This window comes from Quercus robur, chromosome 3, assembly GCF_932294415.1.
Source record: "Quercus robur chromosome 3, dhQueRobu3.1, whole genome shotgun sequence".
Lineage (NCBI taxonomy): Eukaryota > Viridiplantae > Streptophyta > Magnoliopsida > Fagales > Fagaceae > Quercus > Quercus robur.
The window spans coordinates 65,956,107-65,983,426 of NC_065536.1; the positions used below are offsets into that span (position 1 = coordinate 65,956,107).

Below are 27,320 nucleotides of genomic sequence, written 5' to 3' on the forward strand. Positions count from 1 at the left end.
TTTTTTTTTTTAAAAGTGTCCATGTGAGATTGATAGGTAACCAATTACATAGTTTGCCACACATGATAATTGTGAATATAGGTTTGGAATTGATTGTGGTCCTAGAATCATTTTATTTTTCTTCTAAGTTGGAATCCTAAATTTTTAAATGTCAATCTTTCTTTTCTTGGTAAGTCATTCAAACCTTCTTACCCCTTAAAAAAGGAAGAATAAATATACAGCCAATTTGGTCATTGCCACATTAGGATAGAGTCAGCCAATTATCACCTATTTCCCCCTTCTTCATGAGTGTTTGATTGTATTATGTAGTTTGTCTTTTTTGCTTACAACAAATAAGAGGGGATTTGAACCTAAGTTCTTTTTTATGAGAGAAAACCAAGTACTCCCAAGGCTGACACCATTAACTAGTTTCTTACGTACTTAAATGCCATACAAATTATAAATGGAGAATTTTTCATGTTGTAAGGCCTAAATACAGCATCTAGGGCACGAGTAGATGAAATCATCTAATTTTTCAAAATTAAATGTATATTATTTGATATGCATATGGATACCCATAAATAAATAAACAAACAATTTTATCCTACATAGCCATGACATCATATGTAAATTGTATTAATTCTTCTAGGCATTGGGGGCACCAAGATTCAAAGGAATTGACAAAGAAAAGTAACATTGTGGTAAAAAATAAAAAATAAAAAATAAAAAAACTCATAATTGCTTGAATACAAATGGGAAGAAAACTAGAAATATCAATAAGGACAACATTAACCAGAAGGGGGAAAAACAAAAATATGACAGTAGAAAAGTTGAAAGAACAAGCTGGGTGATTGAACCACTATCAACCATCACTTCCCAAGCAAACGGCGTGTACGTTGGTTGGCACCTTTCACTCGGTGGTTCAGCTCATCCACGTCATCATCAAGATGATTAAGAGATTTATTTTGCCTGAAATCACCAAATTACATTCAACATTCATGAGAGAGAATAGTTGTATAAAAATGATAAAGTAATTTGGCAAGAAAAATTACAATAGATAAAATCCTCTAGAAAATTTTCCACTGCCAAAAAATCTGGTTATGTCATGTGACTTTGTAAAGGAAAAACCACAATGGAACCAATGGTGCCAAAAGTATTTTACAAGGTGCTTGTAATAAAAAGCCTTTGGAATACTGCAGCAGCATGGATGCATGACTGGCTGCATTGTGAAGCATAAAAGGTTTTCCTACAAAACAATAGCACCTACTGATTCCCTTAAACCAGAAAAATATGTCATATCTAAAAGATAGTAGGTTGTCAAGCAAAAAGGCAAAGTAAATTAAAATCTGATCTAGAGTCTAGTTTTCCATTTTTTACTTTCAGATGCTTCAAGATGGTAATGACTATAGATATAGATAGAAAATGTTCACTCGTGGTAGGAGGGACACAACTGACCTGTCAAGCTCGCCTCCCATGTCAGCTGCCATACTCTTCAAATCACCCAAGATATTACTTAGATCCGAAAGGGCATCATCTTGCTTTGCCTTCTCCACCTGACTTTGGCAACACATATTAGGAAATCCAAAAGCAAATGTTATATACCTAATTGATAATCACAAACACAAACCTCAACTTTCTGCAAGGCGTTTGTTGGTTCAGGAGGAGTTGTTCGAGAAGCTGACCGTCCTTTGGGTACATGAGCTAAACCCAACTTTTCCCTCTGCTCTGAGTGGTTTACACTTCTTTTGGATAAATTATCTGTTCAGCCAACACAATAAATATAAAATAACTGCAATCACCATGCTCCATGTATTTTGATATATTAAAGGAATAACAAGAAATCTTGACTGAAGGACGCCAATTTTCTTAGATTAAAACCTGCTGTAATTATAGGCCCTGTAATCTCCCTGGTCTTCTTTGGCTTCCAAGTCTTAGAGAACATGCCACCAAGGTTATTTAAAAGCTTCTCTCCCTGATATTAATAATGCATGATCAAAAAACACTTGAGGAAAGAAGAGAATACAATGAAAGATAAATAATTAGACAGCAGTCCACTTTTAGGTAGCAGTAAGTAATAATTCATTAATTATCAGATAGGAAAATACAAGCTTGGCTTTCAATGATTTTCACATTGCATCTAAAGGTGGCAATGAGGTGGCATTGAACTAATGAATTTAGGCTGGTCAACCATTTCCAAAACTATCACACATTTATATGAAGAATATACTGAATTCATTAATTATCAGATAGGAAAATACAAGCTTGGCTTTCAATGATTGTCACATTGCATCTTAAGGTGGCAATGAGGTGGCTTTAGGCTAATGAATTTAGGCTGGTCAACCATTTCCAAAACTGCCACACATTTATATGAAGAATATACAGAATTCACATCAGGGACTCCAACAGTCCAACCAGTCATGCCCCAGCATTACTAGCATCTATTCTTTATCCTCGTGTTGGATAGGCAGTGAGATTACGGCAGCGTTTCAAGATACTCCATCTGGAAAGGAGCTCTGTGCATCCCTTGATCTCTACCTAACCAGGTTGGCTAGTTTCAGTCTTTGGTTCTTAAGTTGATAGAATGGGAGTGGCAAGGCTTTAAAAGCAAGCTGATGAACAAGGTTAATGAGATTTGCTTTGGGTTTTATACTTCGACCCAAAACTGCCACCCCTTTTATAATGAAAAAAATACTGGACTTTAAATTGAAGAGATTATGATAAGTTTAGTCATTGAACATTGTGGTCAGTTGGATTGAGGTCAATTTGGTCTGACGGCCTACCAATTGCACTATATAGTTGCCTTCTGAAACTCAAGTTGAATTAAACTAGTTCTAACTTGGTACATGGAGATCTTCTAGGACAGATTCTGACATGTTTAACATCAGCCCTTAATAAACTATAAAGTAGGAACCCATCAGACCCCACATTGAAGATGCCATAGCAAAACACCATTAGATAATCTTTATTAATAAATTTTAGTTGAGCTTTTTACGATTTGTTAAGTGAAGCTGAAAGATTATAAACCACCACTCTGATATGCATACAAGCTTCAAACTTGAGTTTCTTTGCATAGTATCCGTATTCTGCTGACTTTCCAAAATATCAGAATCCCATGGCAAAAAACCATGATGCATATATTCTACAAGAATCTAGAAATATTCACACATATTCTTTTTTTGTTTTTGATAAGTAGAAATATTCACATATATTCACTAGGGATTTTCAGTGTAAATCACTGCATTCTGGTTATTTCTTCTCCTAAGCAGTTCATCCCTACTCATAGGATTTTCCAGTTAAACATGTTGACATGCATAGTAGCTTCATACTTGGGCTTCTTTACATGGAACCTGCAGGCTAACATAAGAGATTCCAAAGATATGAAATCCATGACACATCTTCTACAATAATCTAGGAATATTCACATACATTCACTAGGAGTTTCTGGTGTAAACCAATGCATTCTGAATAATATGTTTTCCTAGGTGGTTCATCCCTACTCCTATTGGATAGGCCTAAATTGTGCAAAGATATCATGAGTGCTGGGCCCCACAATATAACTTTCTAGCATCTTCAAGAAAGCAGAATCAACCTAGACGGACAAGTTATTCGAGAATCGCAAAGTCAAAGAGAGGCATGATATTGAAAAGTTCTGGTATACAACATCAGAAACCATTTCCTAGGCTGCACACCTACTTAAGCATTTCTCATAAGCAAGAACATAGACGAACTTACCCGACTCAGATCCTTATCCGTATCAGCAGCCATCTGGTGTGTTCTTGTGATTTGCTCACCCTGATGATGCAACATATCAAGGGTCTTAGTAGCATCCTCCCTTATTTCCTCTGCAAGCTTCAGGCAATTGTTAGTTGTCTTTGTTGTCTCTTCAGCTTTGTACACAGCATAATTCTCCAGATCCTGTACACTCTGGTTCTGTAATCCTCCTGAGTCATGGAAATCATTTCTGTATCTGTCTTTTGCTGCTGCAGATCCAGAATATGAGGATGATGATGAAGAAGCCCCTCTTCTCCCATCATCATCATCATCAAAAGGGTTGGTATTAAAATTTGGGGTTATTAACATAGGTTCGGAAGAGGTTCGTTTTGCAGGTTTAGTATGAGTGGCATCAGATTCAGTATCTGAATCAAAAGGATTAGAACTAGAAGAAGCCGGAAATCCAGGCTCCACTGATTTCTGCCTAAAAACCTTGTTCACAGGTGATTTCATAAACCCAAACATTTTGACAATATACTAAAATTCCTATATATCAACACGAATATTTTTTAGTCCAACGTCTTAGTGAAATCTATGCAACGATTCAATGATTGTACCTACAAACACAAACAATGTCATTTAATAAGAATGGTATGAATCTGTGTGATTATTCAACTGTGGTACCTAAAAGTGTTAAAAATGCATATATATTAGTAGGCATTTATATTATTATCCATGGTAGGTGCAAGTGATAATCAAAAGAAAATAAGGGAAAAAAAATCTCTCACGGCAAACAACTCGGTGAGAGATCTAGAAAGAGATCCATAATGTTTAATCAAATTTCCTTTTACAGGTAACATCAATATAATAAAGAGAGAAATCCCATGAATCCAATACAGAGAATTTCACAAATTTGAACTCAATTCGTGACAAAAGCAAAAGAGGGCTAAAACATGAACAGGTACAGAATTTGATCTTTACACAGACAATAAATCTAGCATATAGAGAAGGCACAAAGCAATGTGAATCAAAAACTACATGTTATAATTAAAACCCACAGAGAAATCAATGAATAGCCATTGATAGATAAGAAAATACAAAAATTTAGAAATGAAACCTAAGACCCAAAAATGAAAAAGAAAGGAAAATTAAAAATGACAGATCTTTATGTGTATGTATGCCAATGCAAAGACTAAACAATACAAAGATGGTAACTTTGCTTTCCAAAGTTTTATAAAATTTCTGGGTATTGTTTGAGTCAAAAAAATTAACAAACTTTTCTCCGCAACTAAGAGGAAAAGAAAAAGTACCAGATGGGTATTGAAATTTAGCACCAGAGATGAAAAAAAAATGTTGATCTTGGCGTCTCGTCAAGAAAAAAAGCTTCACACACGAACCGAATATGTTGTCTAATATGGGTTTTGTTATTATGGGAGTATAAAAGGGTCCTCTTTGAAAACTCTTCTCTCCCTCAATTTGTGTGTGTTTTGGTCTGCCTCTGTCTCAGAGGAAAAAAAACAAACAGATGGGAGGCGCTGCGAAAAAGCAGAGAACTGTACGGCTCTATCTCCAGCTTTTGAGTGCTTTCAACAATTTTAGACCGTTGGGGATTTGGGAATCTGGGATCCCTTGCCTTTTTCAAAATTCTGGATTTGTTTTTTTTGTTGTAACTTGAAAGTTTGTTTCATGCAAAAATACGATAATAGTGGAAATGTGGGACCCAGATGCATGGAACGTTTATCGAGGACCCGTTTAGGTCATTGGGCTTACATGTATTCATGATGTGCAGTTGAATATGGGCTGATCATACCAGGTTTGGGCCTAGATGTGTGTGTTTTTACTCTTTCTTTACCCTTAAAAAAAATTATTAAAAAAAGAAAAAAGAAAAGAAGAAAGTATACTTACTTAGATTATGTTATTTGTATACTATTTTATTAAAAAAAATTTACTTGTTTAAAATTGTTAAATCAGTTTAAAAAGGAAGTTAATTTTTGTTTTATTTTATTTTTATTATTATAAATTGATTAAGTACCTATTTGGATACTAATGAAAAGGTCAGCGTCTATATCTGCTTTTTTTTTTTTTTTAGAAGCGCATTTCTGTGGCTTTTATGGTATTCCAATGGGTCCCGTGAAACCTTTTTTTTAAGCAAAACTTTCATTAAAAATGAGTCTTACAGTACTATTCACATTTAAAAATTATTTTACTACAGTATTTTCAGTTTTCGGTTTTCAACAGAATAAACGATATTCAAATACACCCTTAGTAATTTTATATAGGAAGAGTTTTTTAATAGAATGGTAAACAAGTAATAATGTGGTCCATAACGAGGGTGGTATAATTTCTTAGTAGGACCGTAAGAAAATCCTATTTGATTGCATGACCACACCTAAAGGTCCTTAATTGACCAAAACCAACCATAAAATGCTGCATCATATTGCCTACCGTGGTCAAGGTGCAAACTTTCTCTTAGCTTCGATTCTAATGTGAGTTTGGCTCTTAGCTTCGATTTTAATGTGTTAGTTTGGTTTGAGGTGATTGTAATCCATATCTTTGAAATTGGATTTCTAGTTAGTGATGCTCTTGGATATAGGTTTGGAATTAGCCAAAACATATTAAATATTATTATCTTATGTGAATGTTTTTACTTATTGTCATGTGAATATGCTTGTTCCTAATCCCCAATTCCAACATTTTAAAAATCGTGTTGAATCTATATTTTTGTCAAACTTATTTTTTAGACAAAATAAACTATATTGCTTGTTTGTATTTAAAGAAAAGAAGTTTTTATTAAAAAAGAAAAGAAAAGAAAAGAAGTAGCATATAATCGCTTGTTTTCATCATAACTTTATACATATTAGATACTTCTTATTCACTCCCTAATATGCAAAACTCATGGCATGTTGTATTGTGCGATGGTGGTACTTATAGACATACCAAAAAGCCCAAGTGACAGTGTATCATGGAACGTGAGGGTGATGATTACACACGTGAGCCCCCTGTTTTTTTTTTTTCCACAAAAAAGACGTCTTATTCAAGCAAGATCATGGTGGATTTGTGGTCCATGAACCACCTTGATTTCACTCCTAAAAAGTCACCAGCATGGAAGGTGGAGGGTGAAAACAAATGGCATCTTGGTGACAATAAACTTGTCCATATTAGAGAAAAATATCTACCCGCTATTTGTCCATTTCAATCACAAGGTTCAACTAGAACTCTAGTCCCACACAAACAGGTAAAAAACTAAACCAAACACTTTGCTCGTGTGTTTAACATGATTCCACGAAGTTGAAGAGTTGATCAAGCCATGAAATAGCGAGAGAGTAGGTAGATAAGAGCACATTATCTTTCACTGAACTCATTCTCTCATCACTCGCACTTTTGCTCTGAGAGAGAGAACAATGGCAACTCTACCATTCTCAGCAACTAGTGCTCAATCAATGTCCATTTCACATTCCAAATTTATCTTAGGCTTCATGGGGTTCGACCGCATAACCCATAATCCGGAGATGTTCTTGATCAGAACCCCACGTTCCAGTTATTCAAGAAGAAAATTTTCTGTCAAGAATGTTGCCAGCAATCCAAAGCAAAAGCTAAAGGACTCTGTTAAACAAGAAGGAGGTTCTTTTCTTGAATATCTTTTAGCTAACAGTGTCTTTTGAAATCCTTATATGTATACATTTAAAGGGTACAACTTTTTTACATGTATTAGGTGCTGTATCATGGGTTCTTAATTAAATTCAATCATGTGATTGCATTGACCAAAAATCCAGATGGTTGAGTTTAATTGTCTTTACAAAAAAGATTTGCATTGATTAATTAATTGGAAAATCCACTGTACAGTACCTAAGAAGCTATTGCTAAGTTTTGCCTATTTTCAAATTAGTCTAGGCTAAATTTTTTACTTTTTCATGTTTAGTGTCATAGTTGGAGTTCCATTTTTGGCATTGTGTTTAGGAGTAGTGGGAATTTGGAGTTCATTTAGATATGCCACATTGATTAATTAAGCAACATGATTAAATTTAATTGAAGAACCTAAGGTATAGTACCCAAGCAGCTATACCCAAGTTTTTCCCATTTCAAAGGAGTCTAGGCTGAAGTTTCAAATTTTTCATGTTTTGTGTCATAGTTGGAGTTCCAATTTTGGAGTTCATTCACATATTGATCTTTATTTTTTGATGTATACTTCAAACTTTTGTATTGTGAAATATTTGGAGGTATAATGGTATGGTTGAATATGATCAAATTATCTTACTTTATAACCTAGGCTCTATCCTTTGTAATCAGGAGAAATTGATGAAACTAGTGGCAAGGTTTCTCTTACAATAGAGAAAAAAAAAATCCCCAACTTGAGATGCCTACTGATTGGATAATTATCTTAGATATAGTGCTGGCGTGCTTTCAGTGCTCTTGAAAGTCTTGCTATTCTCCTATCTGGTCAAATTACAAGCAGTAATAAGCTGAATCTAATCATATCTATTGCATGCACATGTGGCAAGGCTTCCTTTTAACTAATTTTTGAAATCTTGTAGTCTGCTTTATTGTAATTATTGTGTAATTCTTTTATTTGAAAACACTGCCTATCCCCATGTTCATGCTTGAGTCATACTGCATTGTGATTGTTATGAGTTGGCCGATTACATATGTGTGCATAACATTTTGTTCCTTTCTGTTTTGGACAAGCATGCCTAATGCACTCACTTATTGATGCACTCCTAAATTTTAACACATTTGGTATTTTGCTTTAGGTATTGCAGGTGATCTAGGCACCTTTATTCCAGATTCAGCATCTATAGCATCAAGTATTAAATACCACGCAGAGTTCACTCCATCGTTTTCTACAGAGCAATTTGAGCTCCCTAAGGCATACTTTGCTACTGCAGAAAGTGTTCGCGATACCCTTATCATAAATTGGAATGCTACTTATGATTACTATGAACTGATGAATGTAAAGCAGGCATATTATCTTTCTATGGAGTATCTACAGGTTTGTCCCAGCTTTCTGTTTGTACCAGCCATTGAAATTAATTCTTGTTTGCATACTACTGGTTAGTGGATTTTTTTAAAATATTATTTTTTCAATTGTTTAAGGGTAGGGCATTGCTAAATGCAATTGGAAATTTAGAGCTTTCAGGGGCTTATGCAGAGGCTTTGAGAAAGCTAGGGCATGATCTAGAGGATGTTGCTAGGCAGGTAAGATAGTTCAATAATCCTCTAATTAACCTCCTCTCGTGGACTGCTTCTAATTGAGTATCTGAAAATTCATCGTAGTTTCATGACATTTGGTTGTTTGATACTGACATGATGGTAATTTTGGAAAAGGGAAAAACAAAGTTTACTATATATAGTTTCAGTTGATCCATTAGAAGCTAAAGAGGTTACAATTTGTCCAATTTCAACCAGAGATGAAATTACTGACTTACTGTCATAATAAAAAGTTTTTCTGAGCTAATTGAACCTCAAATATTACCTAAAACAACTGACTAGATATGCGACTTAGAAACCTCCAAAATTGACCTTCTAATAGAAATTTGAAAGTGGTGGTTTTCAAACACACAAACATATCTAAAATGTGCATTCCCTTGGCTAAATTAATCTAACATGGACTAGCTGCTTTTTGAGTGCCCAAATTCTGTCAGTTGATTATTGACAGGAACCAGATGCTGCACTTGGGAATGGAGGATTAGGGCGGCTTGCTTCCTGCTTTCTGGACTCACTGGCAACATTAAATTACCCTGCATGGGGATATGGACTTAGATACAAGTATGGCTTATTCAAACAGCACATTACCAAAGACGGGCAGGAGGAAGTTGCTGAAAGTTGGCTTGAGGTATGATGTATTTGTGTTCAGTATAAGTTTTAAGTAACAACCTTTTTTATGTGAGTTATTCATCATGGTTTAGAATACTTAATACTTAGTAGAAGCTTTGCTTTCCATATCTACTTAAGGGTGATGAAATGTTTGAGGTTATATGGTCACTTTGTTTACCTGTTGGTTGATTAAAGCATATCCTAGCAGATGGGCAATCCTTGGGAAATTGTAAGAAATGATGTATCCTATCCTGTGAAATTCTATGGTGAAGTTACTTCAGGGGCGGATGGAAGTAAACAATGGGTTGGGGGGGAAAATGTAGTGGCTCTTGCCTATGATGTCCCCATACCAGGATACAAAACTAAAACCACCATAAACCTTCGACTGTGGTCCACAAAACTTGCACCAGAAGAATTTGATTTAAGAGCTTTTAATGCTGGAGATCATGCCAAAGCATATGCAGCTATGAAGAATGCTGAAAAGGTTAGAGTTCATGATAATTCTTTCAATTTTTATGATTCCTTTTCTTATAAACATATTTGCATTTTTTAAAGAACTTTCAAGACATTTTTTATAAATTCTGTATGCTGCTGATTCACCCAACAACAAAACCAAGGTGCAGACCATAGAAATAAGAAAGTGCACAGAATTTTTCTGCACCTTCTCCAACATCTGTGCTGCTGCTTCAAAACACACTTGAAACATTTTTCATGGCAGATGAATAGATTTTAATCATAGCTAATGAAAGAGTTACATTTAAACACACAAGAAATAAACTGCAAATTAAGCCCTTAAGAGACCCAAGCAAACATAAATACAGCACCAAAAAGACAGTAAATTATACTATCTGAACACTTGGCTGTTCAAGAACATCACAAAACTTAATTTTCTTTCCTCCAGGAGATAATAGCAATCCCCTAGCCATTGCATATCTCCAATATAAAACATTCCATTGCTTCACTGTCCCTGCCTTAAGCTACTACATCCAACACCTACCTTTCTTTCTCTCCCCATCCCCCTCTCTCTTTGTCAGACTTCTTCTAAAGACTATTGATTATATCTAACTTCGTACTTCTGGAACCCATCTCTTTCTCTGAGAAATCATCTATTTATATCTTTCATCCTTGATTTCTTCACCACTGTACTTTAACATAGAGATGTGAGTAGGACTACAAGCAATCATCTGCTCCTACTCTTCATAAACTATTGTTGCTTATGTTCCTTCATTTTGAAAACTGACATAAGTGGTCTGTATAACACTAATTAATTATGGTCATTTTGATGTTATATTTTGATCAGATCTGCTACATATTGTACCCTGGGGATGAATCGTTGGAGGGAAAGACTCTTCGATTGAAGCAACAATATACTCTTTGCTCTGCTTCTCTACAAGATATTATTGCACATTTTGAAAGGAGATCAGGAGAGCCTGTGAAATGGGAGAATTTTCCTGAAAAGGTAGCAGTGCAGATGAATGATACTCACCCAACGCTCTGCATCCCAGAGTTGATAAGAATATTAATGGATGTAAAGGGTTTGAGCTGGAAGGAAGCCTGGGATATTACTCGAAGGTAATTCCTTTAACAATATTTAAACATGTTTGTGGTGATTGATCACACAGTTGTATGTTACACTTCTTTGGTTTCTTTTGGATTCCATGAGCCATTGTGTTCATGTGTGGTGCTGGGCGTTCTGGCATGCATATGTATGCATACAGTACATGCATTTGTTAACTAAACACACACACATAACACATTTAACATGGTCCACACAATGTCACAGCTCTATCATAATGAAACATTTATATGCATCACTTTGATGCTCAACAGAAGGTAGTTTCCTTGCTATTAGGTAACTTTTATTACCTCTAAGTTGCAGTACCTGATATTTCTTTTCGTGGTTCTGTGACCTTTTTGCTAGAACTGTTGCATACACAAACCACACAGTTTTGCCTGAGGCACTGGAGAAATGGAGTCTAGAGCTTATGCAGGAATTGCTTCCTCGACATGTTGAGATCATAAGAAGGATTGATGAGGAGGTAAAAATAGTGATAATTTGGTGATGTTTAGCTTCAAACTTTAATTAGTAATCATGCTCTGTCCTTACCATTGGATCCATGCATACATGCACAATTTTCCTCTCTGAAATAGTCCTTTTTAGTTTTCACTCTAATGCTATGTATTCAACGGGTTAACCAGCTGATTCATACCATAATTGCTGAGTACGACACGGAGGATCTTGACATGTTGAAACAAAAATTGAAACAAATGAGAATTTTGGATAATGTGGAGTTGCCTGACTCCGTTGCAGAATTGCTTTTTAAATCAGAAGAAAATTCTGCTGTTGATCCTGCTGAGGAAATTGAATCTTCTGTTGAAGAAAATAAGCCTACTGCTGAAGAAGATGAATCTGGACTGGATACTGAGAACAAAAAAGAGGTGACAGTTGATGAAGCTCCAAAACTGCCAAAGGTGGTCCGCATGGCTAATCTTTGTGTTGCAGGTGGGTATGCAGTGAATGGGGTTGCTGAGATTCATAGTGAAATAGTCAAAAGTGAAGTTTTTAATGAATTCTATAAGGTAACTATGTCAATGATCTAAGTATATTTTCCTTTCATCACTGTTATTGTTGTAGGACCATTCTAAATTTAATGTAATGGGATATAACACCTTGGGGAGACTCAATTATAACATAAAGGGACACTACTTAATCCAAAAGCTTAAGTTAATGTGTTTAGACCCAATTATATTATATTAACAACTCACTTTTGTTCCAAGAGCCTTGTAGCTCAACTAGTTAGCACCTCCTAATATTTCCAACGAAACATCCAAGGTTCAAATCCCCGCACTCCTAGCTATTGATGTATAAAAAAAAACACTACTCACTCTTGTCATTTTTATCCTATGTGAGACTTCACTACTTTACTAACCACACCACTCATACATGAACATTCCAATAGATAGTAACTTTCTTTCTCTGCTAATGCATTACCTTTTTTTGGCAGTTATGGCCTGAGAAATTTCAAAATAAAACAAATGGGGTGACACCAAGAAGATGGATTCGTTTTTGCAATCCAGATCTAAGTAAAATTATAACCAAGTGGATTGGAACTGAAGATTGGGTTGTGGACACTGAGAAATTGGTGACACTTCGAAAGGTAATCTCATATCCAATCCTATAGTCCATCAAATGTCTAGATTGGTCAGTTATAGTTGTTCATTTCATTATATCAAACCTGAAACTTCCAAAAACAGAATGTATTTTCTTTTTCCAATGTGTATTTAATGCTTGTAGTTCACGTCATGAACACTGTGATTCATGTCTGATATCACCTTAATCTCAAATTCCTTTTTATTGGTAAGTTACACGTGCACCCAATGGGACATGAACTCACGACCTTACCCTCCATCCCCGTTATTATGGGAGAAGGAAGTGCTAGCTGAGCTATAGCTCATTACCTGAGTGTCTAGAATAATTAGTTTGAGTGTAGTAAATAAGAAAGGTTGTTGAATGGAATGGTATGATGCATTCAAGTTTAACCACATGCATTAGCCAATGATAGTCATATAATTACCATAAAAAGCTTCAAAACAGCCAAAACTTATCTGGTCATTGTTGAGTTTGAGGGTCACTCTCACTATATTTTATGCGCATGTTTTCTATGGTGATTTCCTCACTATCTATGACTTTTATATCAGCTGTGTGCATGTCATATTTTAACAGGTTTTGTGTCAGTTATCTGCAGTTTGCTGATAATGAAGAACTCCAATCTGAATGGAAGGAAGCAAAAAGAAGAAACAAGATCAAGGTTGCCTCCTTCCTCAAAGAAAAAACTGGCTATTTTGTTGACCCTGATGCAATGTTTGATGTACAGGTTATTCCCTGATTCTGAACTCTTTTCTTTGTTCTTTTAGGCCTTTTTCTGTTTCAACTGAATATGACATCATGCCAAGTAAAGAAACTGAGAAATAAGGAATTATCAAAATTTTGGAGATTACCTTTGAGTAGGGAAATAGCGTTAAGCTTAGTTTTGTTCATACAACTCATACTATAATATGAAATAATCATGGTGGCATCTACAGATTCTTCTGCTGTATTTTAGCCTAGAAAACAGTAGATCTAACCGTGTTTTTTCAGGTGAAGCGTATCCATGAATACAAGAGGCAGTTATTGAACATCATGGGAATCGTTTATCGCTATAAAAAAATGAAAGAAATGAGTCTTGAGGAAAGAAAAATAAAGTTTGTTCCTCGGGTATGTATATTTGGAGGAAAGGCATTTGCTACATATGTCCAAGCCAAGAGAATTGTGAAATTTATCACAGATGTAGGAGCTACAGTAAATCATGATCCAGAGATAGGTGATCTTTTGAAGGTATGGCTTCACTGATTGATTATCCAAGATACTTCATGCACTTTACTCATATTTTAAATATCTGAATGGAATCATTACAGCATTATCAGCAATATGAAGAACTTAAGAGAATAAGGTAACAATATTAGTTTGATATTCCTTTTTTATGTTTGAACTACCTCTACTGAGCAACATTAAATTTAATTGACTAGGCTAAAACTTTTTAAGTTTATCATTTATTTTCTGTTCAAAATCCTGAACTCTGAAAGTATAACAAATAAATGAATCTTTTGACATTATCTGGGAAATAACTGAGTAAAACAATATTGATTGGAGAAAAAGTATTGAAATGAAAATGAAAAAAGGAAACAAGAAAAGAAGTACTAGTTATTTTCTGTAAAGCACCTTGCTACCATAAATTTTCATGAACCTAAACCTCAATGTTATACTGTTTCTTTTTCTAGACACATTATTGGCATCATCGACTATGATGTGAAAATGTCTCTGTGATTAACAGTTTTTTGGTCCAATATTCGTCTCCTGAATTATTTTTACGCTATCTAGTTTACATGTAAAGGAGTAATCTGATCAGCTGATTGTAACTTTATCTTCTTATTCTGGGTTCTCTACTTTGGAACTGAAGCATTTTGACATAGCATAGCATCTTGACTTGTTTTCTAAATTAGATAGGGGCCACCAGAAAGTAGCTATTTGTTGGGTCAATATTATCATCTTGACTTCTTTTTCTTAGACAAAATAATAAAATGATAATACAACTTAATTGCTAGCTGGAAGTTGATAATCATCTGTAAGCATGATCTTATATATATATATATATATATATATATATATTTTTTTTTTTTCAGGTCGTCTTTGTTCCTGATTATAATGTCAGTGTTGCAGAAGTGCTTATTCCTGGCAGTGAATTGTCCCAGCATATCAGGTACTTTGGTAGGATTTGTGAATTTTATTTCTTGGAGTTCTTCCACTCATCCCTCAATGGAGAAAAATATGGAAAAAAGGGGACAAAATGAATGCAACTGAAGTGTTAGAACTTCAAAGTTAGCCAAATATATATGCTTTTAATGTGGTAGGTGAATTTGACATGAAATGAATTAGAAGTATTTGAAATGAGTGTTTATGGCCTGATGCCAAATCCTGCAGTATGTTGTGTTGTAAAATGCATTTTTAACTTTAATCTTTGTTGCTGACTGGTCCTTGCTCTCTCTCTCTCAATCTCAATTTGGTTAGCACTGCTGGAATGGAGGCCAGTGGAACCAGCAATATGAAGTTTGCAATGAATGGCTGTATCCAAATTGGAACCTTAGATGGGGCAAATGTTGAAATAAGGCAAGAGGTTGGAGAGGATAATTTCTTCCTCTTTGGTGCACAAGCTCATGAAATTGCTGGACTAAGGAAAGAAAGGTCTGAGGGAAAGGTAAGCTTACAAACCAGTAGAGACTTCTGATAAGCCTGGATTTGACTTCTAATGTTGTGGCATGTCTATTCAAATACATAATGAAGGAAAGCATCACACATTATAAACAACTGAAATCCAGAAGTGGATTGATTTTTTTATTGGTTGTGTTCAATAATACAGAAGAAAATTTGTATCAAATATATTCCCAGTTGATTAATGCTAGAGATACTATAAATATTACTATATGTGCCTTACAAACTTATGCGTCAACTTTTAGACTTGAAACAAAAAATAAAAATTAACAAATTTTTAATATTATGTTTTTGATATGTTACCAATCACATTTATTGTCATGTTACTTTGTAAGATTTTTTTAGTTAAATTGGTAGTATGTTTAGCATTTTTCCATTCCAATTTATTTGATCTATTTGATCTTATACACAGTTTGTGCCGGATCCTCGCTTTGAAGAAGTCAAAGCTTTTGTCAGAAGAGGCGTTTTTGGTCCCTACAACTATGAAGAACTTATGGGATCACTAGAGGGAAATGAAGGTTATGGCCGTGCTGATTATTTCCTTGTGGGCAAGGACTTCCCTAGTTACATAGAGTGCCAAGAGAAGGTTGATGAGGCATATCGTGACCAAAAAGTGAGTAATGTTTGCTACCTCATACACACCAACAGGCATGCACACACACCCTTGTTTGCCTATCATGTAGTTTTGTCTTGAACCTGTAATCTACATGCTCAGATACATATAGATTGAAAGTTATGTGGGCTATCAGGGTTATAGACAATCATGATATAGGTCTTAAAGATCCCAGTTAGCTTAGGTAGTCAAGTTTGTGTGAGGTTTTTCTACAACTCTGGGCTCAAATTTCCTTCCTGAACCTGAATAATTCATGTACCTGATGTACCAACTGATAACTAGGAGCTGAATAGCAATTTCTAGGCCTTATATTCCAGGAGTGGCATAATCATACGCAAGTTTCCTTGCATAAAGGTTCTTGCTATGTTGCTAACACAATTTATGCATACTACATGGCCCCCTTACATGCATATACTTTTAATTGCATACACCTTCTACAAAAAATTTTGGTAACTAAGTTTAGGTTTAAGCCTCACATAAATGCTTATGTGTATGGTACTAATTATGAGGGCATTACTAATGCCAAAGTTCTATTCTTAGCTTTACCTAATGGTTGTCTTATTGAGACAGAGATGGACAAAGATGTCAATCTTGAACACAGCTGGTTCATTCAAGTTTAGCAGTGACCGAACAATTCATGAATATGCGAGAGACATATGGGGCATCGAACCTGTTGTATTGCCATAAATTGGTAAATTGTACTCCATGTGAAACAAAAGTTTTCCACATAAATTCTGCATCTCTTTTCTTCTTTTTCAATGGTGAAATTAAGTATTCTTGTAAGTCACCCACTAATACAGTTTTTTTTTGGGGGGGCCAGGCCAGCTTCCATTTTGTTGCTAAGTCAGCTAGGAACTTGAAATCTTGATGTTCCATTAAAAATTGAAAAATTGTTTGGTTTCTAGACTTATTGGAAAAGTAAAAGGGTTTATGCATATCTACTAGATCTTAATCCTTGTGATGTATAAGAAAGTTTACTAAAATAATATTTATAAATGGATTAATAAAAAGCCAAATCATGGAGTTGTAAAAAAAAAAAAAAAAAAGCACAATCATCTTAGAGCATCTCCAATAGATGCTCTATATCTATTTTTTGGAGCAAAAACACCACTGTTCACACTTCATTCACACTCTAACAGATTCTCCATCTCCATTTTTTAGATTAGCTTTGCTACAGTGCTTCTCTATAAATAGAGAACACTATAGCTTTTACTATTCATTTTTCAAATATTTTTTTCTATTACAATAATTAGGTATTGAATAATAAAAAAATGTTTGAAGATGTGTAGTTGTTAAAAAAAGAATAAAGAATGAATAAAGAATAAATGAAGAAATAATATTTAAATAAGATAGAGAAAAGAATAGAGAATCTGTTGGAAAGTGTATTTGAAAAAGTAGGTAGGTAAAAGCTAAATATCACTGTTCATTGTCCAAACACAACAAAAATTTGGCTAATCTACTGGAGATGCTCTTAATAGGCTTCTCCATATCAAGCATGACCAAATGGGCTTTCATGCTAAAGACCAGGCTTAAAAACTTTATACAGCCCACTGACAAGATGCAAGCAAAAGCAGCCCATGACCATTTTCTCACCTTAAAAGTTTGGCTCTTGTTGAAGGTGATAATTCAGGTGATCATCAATGTTTTACCTGCTAGAAGGAATTTGTCTACAATGTCAAATTCTGAAGCTGACTTCACACGGCTTGCGCGCCTACTCTCTAATTTCATGTAGGAGTAGTTGAGATATGACTAATGAAGTTTCATTTGAAATTCAAGCATTGGACTTAGCCTGTCCAGTATTCAATGATCTTTAAAAAGTGATGGTGGATGAACCACCTTGATTGAGTGTCCAGAACGACGACTAATGAAGTATTATATGAAATTCAAGCACTGGGCTTAGCCTGTCCAGTATGAATAGATCTTTAAAAAGTAAGGGTGGATGAACCACTTTGATTGAAGGTCCATAGTGCAACCAATTTGGTATGAAGAATTTTTGGCTGTCCAGTGCACTCGAGTATTACATGTCACACGGGTACAACATGTATCCAAAAATGACCACATATCACTCTAATATGAATTTTTTTTATGAAAGAGATCAATTTTATGGAAATTTGGAAGATTTTGTTTCACTTACATCACTGTTCTTTTTCACCCTAAGAGAGATTGTAAAATTTTTTAAAATCTCACTTTTTTGAAGGTATAATTGTACTTCTATCCAATTTATTTTTGAAGCAAAATAAATCAATAAAAAGAAGTTATACCAAATGAGCACTAAATAGAAATGACCACATCTCAATCAAGTATTCCATTTATTAGTCTCTCTGTTTTCCCACTATAAAGATAATGTATAGCTTTTCAAAGTCTCACTTTTTAAAGATACAATTGTACTTTTGTCCAAGTTTTTTTTTTAAGTAAAGAAAATCAATAAAAATAAGTTATACCAAATGAGCACACTAATAGAAATGACCACATCTCAATCAAGTCCCACTATAATAGAAAATGTATAATTTTCAAAGTCTCACTCTTTAAAAGGTACAAATGTACTTTTTTCCAACTTATTTTTGAAGCAAAGTAAATCAATACAAATAAGTTATTCTAAACAAGCACTAAAGCTAAAAAATTCCGACACATCTTCCATCCAAGCATTCATGATTACATCAAAACCCAATATTCGCATATAGTGACCTATAGTCATCCAAACATTTAGGCAATAAGGTGAATCTCTCTCTCTCTTTCTCAAAGCAAAGAAAGTGTTTAGTTATCAACCACTATTAACTTCCACGCCCTACACTTTCAAAGGAGTCCCTTTTTTCTTTAACTAAACCCCAAGAACATTGATTTGAATCTAATTAGTAGGGTCATCTCCAATTGACGTAATTAAAGGTAATTGATCCAACCCCTTTTTCACTTGGTAGCAGCGCAGTTAACATCAATCTCCTTGTTAAAATGAACTTTTACCAATAAAGATTAGACTCCTATTTAAAACTTAACATAACTTGGCAAAGTTGTTACCCCAGATGAACCTATCTTTGTCTAGAGTTTTCATTTGCTTGAGCTAGCTATTAATATTATTAAAACCTTTTTCTTATTTTGAAGAAAGGCATTTTCTTTTTTAATTATATGCTTTGTTTTGCGAAAGTGATTCCATGGATCCCCATTTAAAATTCTTTAGGAACCCTGGAAATATGTGTTTGCCATTTAAAGTGGATTGAAACTGGCCTAACATTCTTGGGAAATTATACATTGTAAAATGCCTTGGAATATGATTCCTTTCACAAAAGAAAGTAGCTTTCAAAGCTTATCTTTCTCAGTGTCACATTGACATGAATAACTCACCTATCACCTAGAGTCTCTAGATCCCTATAGTTCAGCAGATCGAGCAACCAACACCACTTTCAATCAGATAAAAAGTTAGATTAGACTTGATTTAAAAGTTTGCTTATTTCTTTAATATTTGAGTACCCAAAGGCCAAAGCTAACCTTTAAATTGTTCATTGTATGAAACGTGATAATGCAAAGACTTGAACTTACTAGTTACTTCACATAAGTTTTGTGTGCGCGTTTTAATTCGTATCTAAATAGGACAGTTAGTATGATAATAATTTAGTACCTTTTTTTTGCTGAAATAATAATATTACTTATTAGCGACTCATTGATTAATCTCATTAATATTCTTTTAGGTTTGTCCTTAGAATGACTGTACTTAATAACTATTAAATGAATCGATTATCTTTTTTTAAAAAAAATATTAAATTTATTGTATCAAAATTCTATTGTGTTTAGTTAAAAAAAGCACAGAACAAATACTACAACTCAGTTAGTTGATACTTTTAAATCAATCCCTATATAGTATATACACATTTAATTTACAATCCATACTAAAAAGGTTCTTTTAAATATGCAAATTATTTAGCATTTTAGTATATTTAATTAAGAACACAAAATTCAAGTGGCTTGGCAATCTCTATTTACTTTATACTAACTTTTTATTATTTATTATTTTTGTTAGGTCAAGCAACTTACACTTAAAACAAAATACACAAAATTACCAAATTGGTATAGAAAAAAAATATTATGAATCACATAGGATTAATGCTAATTTAGTAGTAATACTTTTATCATTTCATGTTCTCTCTCTCTCTAATCTCTCTCATCTATATCCTGTAGTTCATAGGGATGGCCCAAATGTTGGTCCATTCCCACTACAATCATGATGCAAAAGTAAAAAACAAGAACAAAGTTTGATAATGAAATGAGTGATCAATCCACTTCATGCACAAGAACACACTGCCTTGCCTCTACATTACCTAACACTAGACCATTAATGTGCATTTTTGGTCCCTATTGGGCCTGTTCCCCACCTAATAATAATAATTATTATTATTATTATTATTTTGAGAATGGGGAGAGAAGTGTGGCGGTGCCTATGAACTTTAGTAAGGTCATAAGTTCGAATCATATCTATACAAGATAATTCTAACTTGTTTTCTTTTTTACGAATATACGTAATTGTAGGTTTGGGGTGTTTGATCATAAATGTGTCCTTTCAAAAATATTAATGCACCCTAACCATAATCTATTCGTAAATAGCAAAAATTATTTTTCACAATCTTTATATCATGTAATATCTTTTTCACATGCAAGTCCCATAGTCATATATATATAGAGAGAGCGCAAGAGAATTTTCCAAGAAGAACATTATATTTTTGCAATTGTATGAGATACCATCTCCATAAATAGATTAAGTAGCATCCTTTATTTGTTCATTTCTTATGGGGAAAAAAAACCTTTGAAATTAAAGTATTAGGACGTCATGAATTATTTATATAAGGTCAAACTATCCTTTTCTTATTGGAGTTTTCTCTAAAGAGAACAAATATTTCTCATTACATACACGTGCGACGGTGCGAGCTTATGATGGGATTGAGCTGTTTAATCACAACAGCTATTTACATAAAAGGCGCGAACCCCATATCAAACAATTCCTATTTTGTTAATGCCAATAAGCTGGAAAGCCTGTAACTTTTCTTTCTCTAAAAAAGCAGCACAACTTTCACATGAGAGAGAGAGTTGTACCATGTTTAACTCTTTGCAACTTTACATTAGTCTACAACTTTGTATCAAATTAATATTTAAAAAATCTTATTATTGGATTACATGTTTTTATTATTCTTAATATTCACACTAAATTTGATGTCAATAAGATTTTATTCACTATTTAATCCACAAACTCATTGTTTTGCATCTAATTTTAATTTTTTTTTAAATGAAATATAAACATTTTATGATGAAATGTTCATTGATTAAAGTCATAAAAAAATGAAATGTAAATATTTTATGATGGAATGGTCATTGATCTTGGATCATCATAATATTTTGTAAACATGTAGAGGATAAGAAGATAATGTAATTTAATGGTCAAACATGTAAAATATAAAGACTTATACTAGTGTAATTTAAACCTAAACCTAAACGAATGAGAGAAAGTTTTAGCATAAAAAGTTTACAAACTGAGATGATAATATACTTTATGTATACTTATCGTCACACACACGTACACACACATGTAAATTCTATTCCAAACCCAAAAGTGGATGGGTAAAACCCACAGTAATTTTTGGAGAAAAAAAAAAAAGGCATATGCATATCTATTAGATTGTCCCCTCCATCACTCACATTTAGTGAGAGCAGTTGAGATTCTACCAAAACAAAACCTGGTGCAGAAAAATCTGGGTGCAAATGGTTTTACATAAATGTCACTTTCATTAAGGGCTTCCCAAAGGGAACACAAAATGGTTGTTCAAGAATCATGGCTTTGCCCCCACTATCTGTAATGATGACATTTTGCTCTAATAACAGAAAAATATTATTAATGATGCTGCCCCTACTGTCATGCTTTCATCAAGGTTCAATGCTTCTGCTTACTCTATCATAACCCTCAATTCATGGCCCCACTTTTTTTTTCCTTCATCGTATATCCTTAACTGTTTAGTCGGTGTCGGTTAGATCTTCTCAACCGTTGATCTCTTAATCATCATAGTCTTATTATTAATTATCATCATAGATGATTTAATTAAGTGTCTATCATTTTATGAAAGCCCAGAGAAAACCATATATTTAGGAAACTGATGAAGGCAATTGGGTCTACTTAATTATACAAAAATGATTTGAATTCTGGTTATAAGGTAAGTTTCTGTGGTGAAAATAATCTACATATATACCCAGCTAGGTCATGTAAATATTTTATACTATAAACCTTGAAATGTTAATTAAGCACTGCTAACTTAGACTAGAGAATGTATTTGTGCATCCAACGACGAATGTATACTCTCTCTCACAACATGTGGAATTTACACCGTTATAACTCATGTACGCATCGTGAGAGAGATGATAAATATATTTATGAGATGTGTATGATTTTGTTATGCTTTGTATTGCAAGTGTCCCATATTAATGCAGCTTTTTCATGGATTGGTTTCTTGCCAAAAGGCAGATATATCTTGAAGCTTGTTACTAGCTTAATTTGAACATGTATTATGATTTGCCTATACAAAAAACAAAAGATATATAGTGTCATTATAGTTGTAAATATTGAAAATACATGACCAAGTCAAATAGCTAGTAAGAAAGTACGCAAAGTTAGTTGGGTATGCCTCCCAAAGAGTACAAGGACAGCAAAATCTCTCTGGCTAAAGAAAGGTGCTTTATATATTTTTACTTTTACATAAAGATACTGAATGAGACTTACCCATAATTTGATTTAAACAACTTGACCTAAAACAATTTATGGGGAATGTATGTGGACCACATGCATGCATGCATGCATGCCTGCCATTAGGGAGACTTATTGTAACTTATAAAGCGGTCCATTTGGTCCAGACTCGATGCTATTGACACACACAGCACAGCTATAACGTGTATAGACTATATAAACAGAAATGTGGTATTTTCGTGCATCCATTTCTTTGTTAAAATTGTTGGAAAATTACTAGAAGACAATAAATACAAGAAAAAGTGCTACTATATTTGTTTTCCATCATCTTTGGACAAAAAAGGCACACGTTATCTTTGGCTTTTAGAGTTTTGAAAATAATAGATAACTAGTCGGTAATCTATACAATGTACGAAAAGGTTTAATATTTTTTTTTTTTTTGTATTTTTTTGTTTGAATATGAAATTTAATAATTATGATAATTATTCACGCATATTTATTTTGATTGTGTTTGCATATGAAACTATATAATTTTCAATTTAAAGAAAATATGAGATGTCAAAATTCTAATGAATTAAATATATAATAGAATTTAATTAAACTCAATTGAAAAATTCATATTAGAATAATGATGTGTAAAATTTTGAAGTCTCGGAAACATCTTATGAGTTCAACTAAAAGTAAAATGTTTCGATTTTTTTACATATCGTAGATTTTTTATATTTAGATTTAATAATTCAAAATAATATAAAAATTTTATAATAGATAATATAAATTTTGTAATATATATCACCTACCTAAATTTTGATGAGGTACAATATATCTCGTTCTCTGTAAGAGAAATCTTAACGTACATTCCCACCAGTGCAATGAATTCACTAATGCGCATCCACTAAATACAATTAACAATCCAACCCGTACATGTTATTGGTTATATGGGCCTGTATTATAAAGGTTTATAGCATAAAGCAAAAGCTCCTCCAAACAAACACCACTACGGTTTTACCCACAATATTATATACATGAAAAACGCACTCTCTATATGTTTTACCCAATAAGTTTCTTTCACATTCTATGTATACATTTCAAGAGTTATAAGACTCTTATCTTTGGAGTTAAAATACTTGTAAGTCAGATATGAGAAATTAAGTCACGTGATAATAACGTGGGTTCCAGTTAACTCAATTGATAAAATCTTTGATAGTTGAATAAGAAATCTAGGGTCCAATCTCCGCCTATACCCAAAACCAATTGATATTTTGGTTCAATGATAAAAAAGCTATCATTGGAAACAGATGCTATAAGTTGAAACTCTATAAAAAAAAATCATATGATAATGGAAAAATAAATCATAATGGTGTTGACAAAATATAAATATTTTGTAACAACTATTTAACTTAATAAGATACAATTCACTAATATATTTCTTTTTGGCATAAACAAGATTCAATTAAATTTCAAGAGTGTATGAGTTATATAGCCTGATGTAGATAAATTTTTGTGTAACATACATTAAGATTGAGAGTTATGAGGTGTATCATACTATCATGCAAAGTTGTCAAAATCGGGATCCTATATAAGATCGTGGGAGGTAGGTGGGATTGTGAAGCGTAGGATATAATCGTAGATCGTAAGATCCTACATATCTTTATATTTAAAGAAAAAAACACATTAATAATGACTTTGTATGTTGAATAATCATGTAAATTGTGATTTTATCCATAAAAATAAATAAAATTTAAAATTTAAAAAAATTAAAAAAAATAAAAAAGATTTGCATCATATAATGCAATTTGCATATCATACATCGCTATGTCTATACTAACGAAACAAATATATTTAAGTTTTAACCCAATATATCTAAAAGGTTCAATAAATGTTTAATTAGCAACCAAATACCAAAATATTTATCAACACATATGGAAATATTTTCTAAGTTTCAAGTTTAAAATCCAAAATAAGTTATCAAATGGAAACTAGCTAACTAAAATATGAAATCCAAAAGCAAGATCAATATTAAGATGAAATGAACATTTAATTATTCTCATTCTAGGACTCTTATAACCATTGTCCTAATCATCATCATCCAGTTCATCATCTATGTAGACATTGTATATTTATATACTAGAGATACAAAAAATACCAAGATACAACTTCACACTCAACTATTCAAGTTATACCGCTCAGCAACTATTATAGAGCATGCTCAAAAAAATCAATCAATCAATATTCAATACAAGCATACTAATAAAATTATATATAAGAAAAACATTTTAGTAATATTAGAACACAAATTAGTATATTGATCAAACAAATTTAACAACATTATAGCTTAAAATGTAGCAAAACCAATATAAATTTTTCATTTAGAAATGATAAAGTGTTCCTTTATTTTGATTACAAGTGAACTAGAAACTAGAAAACATCTGTTTAGGTTAATATAATTCTATATATATATATATATATAATAAAATAAAAAGGCATACCATCACAACATTAAAAAAAAAAAAAAAAAAAAAAAAAAAAAAAAAAAACCCCTTAAAGTTTTATCAAAACCAAAAATTTATCCCATAAAATAAAAAAATAAAAAACCAAAAACTGATGTTTTGGTAGGATCGGTAGAATCGGTAGGATCTCATACGATCTTATGATTCTAGTGTGATCCTAAACATTTTAATAAGGTGTGATTGTAAAATCATGACAACCATGGTTACGACTCTTTGTGTTTGGCCAAGGAAATAGGACTTTCACGCAAGCTGGCAGAGGCAAATTTTAGGTCTTGAACTGAAGATCTCTACTTCTAAATCAGCACTTTCAACCTTGTAACAACTTCGACTGAGTAAAAACACTTGACTTTTACAACTTACAAGTCTTCAATTTGAAATGAAGGAAACAGTAACCAAAATAAAAAATAAGAAGTAAAATTCTTTTTTCCAGTTTGGAAGAACCTTCCAAGAATCATGTATGTTCTTCTTTCCAATGTGAATGAAAGCTTTTTTTATAACTTAATAAAAAAAACATATTTATATGAATATTTTTTGGTGCTTTCATCCAAGTTTTCCATTACATCAGCCTACAGCTGGTAGGTATCAAATTCTCCTAGTTGGCTAGGTTTATCCATGTTCGCTGGTTCTAACTTCTAAGACCTCTAGAATGTTATTTATTTGAGAAAAATTGTGGGACTCAATATAAAAATAAAAATACCTCCCAAAATCTTTTTCACTGTTTTGCCTGTTTAGAAAAGGTAAATTTATATGCAGAGACTTTACAGAAACAAATCCAAGTCCTTATCAGCTTGGGTGTCATGGTTGTTTTCAAACTTGTCATTTAGAATCTTTTACTTACCTTTTCATTTTAATATAACCTGTAACATTGCACAAGATGATTAATTTACTCCTAAAAAATCTTTCACAGTCACTTGGGAATAATAGAACTAATTGATTATCATGGTCTAGTAAGTAGGTCATCTTCTTGTGTCATGGCGGTGTATTTGACTTTGTCTTTTGTACTCGCCAATATTGAATGACCTCCACAAATTACAGTTGGAAAACATTTGAGCCAATTCACTGTCCAAATATCAATTATTGTAATTGTAATTGTTCGAATACATAATGAAGAATATAAAACACAATTTTTTTTTTACCCCTTCGGTACCTTCATCTATTTGAATCAAACCCACAAACAAAAAGATCTTTTGTAAATGTTTAACATGTCACGTAATTCCTCTCATGAAATACTCACATGGGTGGTATTTTTTATTGCAAGAACATAATAGAAAATACGTATCCACAGTTTTGTCTTCTTCTTTTTTAAGAAATATATAACTTTCATTAAGAAAAAGAGAAATTCAATACATCTTGAGCCAATGAGACTCTATCATGTTAAGATTTTCCTTTATCCTAGTTACAAAATTAGCAACATCATTGACATATTGAGCTAATACATATGCTAATTTGTTCACCTGTCGCCTCACTGACACACTTGTACGATCTTGAATTCACAACTTAATTCACATAGTTGTGTTCGATTTGCTGGAAATTAAGGTAAAAATTTAAAATTTTCAAGAATTACTAAATTTATGGGTGTTCGGTTGATTAATATTATCAAAGTTTGGAAATCTCAATTCCCATAATTTATATTTATAAATTCTAAAATCTCAACTAAGAGTTAGAAATTTATATATTCTACGTCCATAAAAGTACTTAACTTTCCTTATTAGATCTCACCTACAATACTAACCACATGGGTCTGTTTAAACCTTGATAAATTTATATTTATTTGTTGTAAAAAAGAAAAAAAAAATCAAGATTTTTAAAACTAATTTCTCAGGACCTATTGAACACTAAGATTTTTTTTTTTTTTTTTGAATTCAATTAGCCAGAGGTTTAAACTCATGGGAATTTTAAATTCTAAAGATTAAAAAATATAACCAATCGAACATGCCCTTATTTGTAGAGATTTCTGTATGTGATGTTCTTTCTCATACCACTCAAAAGATGTGCAAAAATAAGTCATCATTCCCTATTTTTGGACAACCAAAGGAGACAATTATTGTTTCAATTAGTAAGAAACCAAAGGAGGAAACTCTTGGTAAAGGGCAAGAAATCGAGATACACAATCTTAGTAATGGGTTGGATCGAGCTAGTATATATTGACAATTTGACATACTCATTTTGAATATTAATCCA

The 27,320-nt window shown here is 32.9% G+C and overlaps 2 protein-coding genes across 6 annotated transcripts; one reads left to right on the plus strand and one right to left on the minus strand.

Moving 5' to 3' along the window:
- Positions 1-588: 588 nt before the first annotated feature.
- LOC126718963 (putative SNAP25 homologous protein SNAP30) lies at positions 589-5,345 on the minus strand. Of its 2 annotated transcripts, none has more exons than XM_050421389.1 (6): positions 5,025-5,345; positions 3,712-4,307; positions 1,858-1,951; positions 1,607-1,737; positions 1,435-1,532; positions 589-948 (listed from the first exon to the last, which is right to left on the minus strand). In XM_050421389.1, exons 2-6 carry the CDS (start codon positions 4,213-4,215, stop codon positions 849-851), a joined length of 927 nt encoding a protein of 308 aa, XP_050277346.1. In that variant the 5' UTR covers positions 4,216-4,307; positions 5,025-5,345; the 3' UTR covers positions 589-848. The 2 variants fall into 2 exon arrangements, with proteins under 2 accessions (XP_050277346.1, XP_050277345.1); XM_050421388.1 differs by having other exon boundaries at positions 5,001-5,345.
- Positions 5,346-6,869: 1,524 nt separating this feature from the next.
- Positions 6,870-16,857, plus strand: LOC126718964 (alpha-1,4 glucan phosphorylase L-2 isozyme, chloroplastic/amyloplastic-like). 4 transcript variants are annotated; one of them, XM_050421392.1, is made up of 16 exons: positions 6,870-7,311; positions 8,439-8,677; positions 8,782-8,883; positions 9,344-9,520; positions 9,710-9,985; positions 10,802-11,073; positions 11,423-11,540; positions 11,701-12,081; positions 12,507-12,659; positions 13,248-13,376; positions 13,640-13,876; positions 14,722-14,798; positions 15,107-15,293; positions 15,720-15,920; positions 16,491-16,611; positions 16,741-16,857. In XM_050421392.1, exons 1-15 carry the CDS (start codon positions 7,092-7,094, stop codon positions 16,605-16,607), a joined length of 2,886 nt encoding a protein of 961 aa, XP_050277349.1. In that variant the 5' UTR covers positions 6,870-7,091; the 3' UTR covers positions 16,608-16,611; positions 16,741-16,857. The 4 variants fall into 4 exon arrangements, with proteins under 4 accessions (XP_050277349.1, XP_050277347.1, XP_050277351.1 ...); XM_050421390.1 differs by having other exon boundaries at positions 16,491-16,857; XM_050421393.1 differs by having other exon boundaries at positions 6,898-7,311; positions 8,448-8,677; positions 16,491-16,857.
- The last annotated feature ends 10,463 nt before the right edge of the window (positions 16,858-27,320 follow it).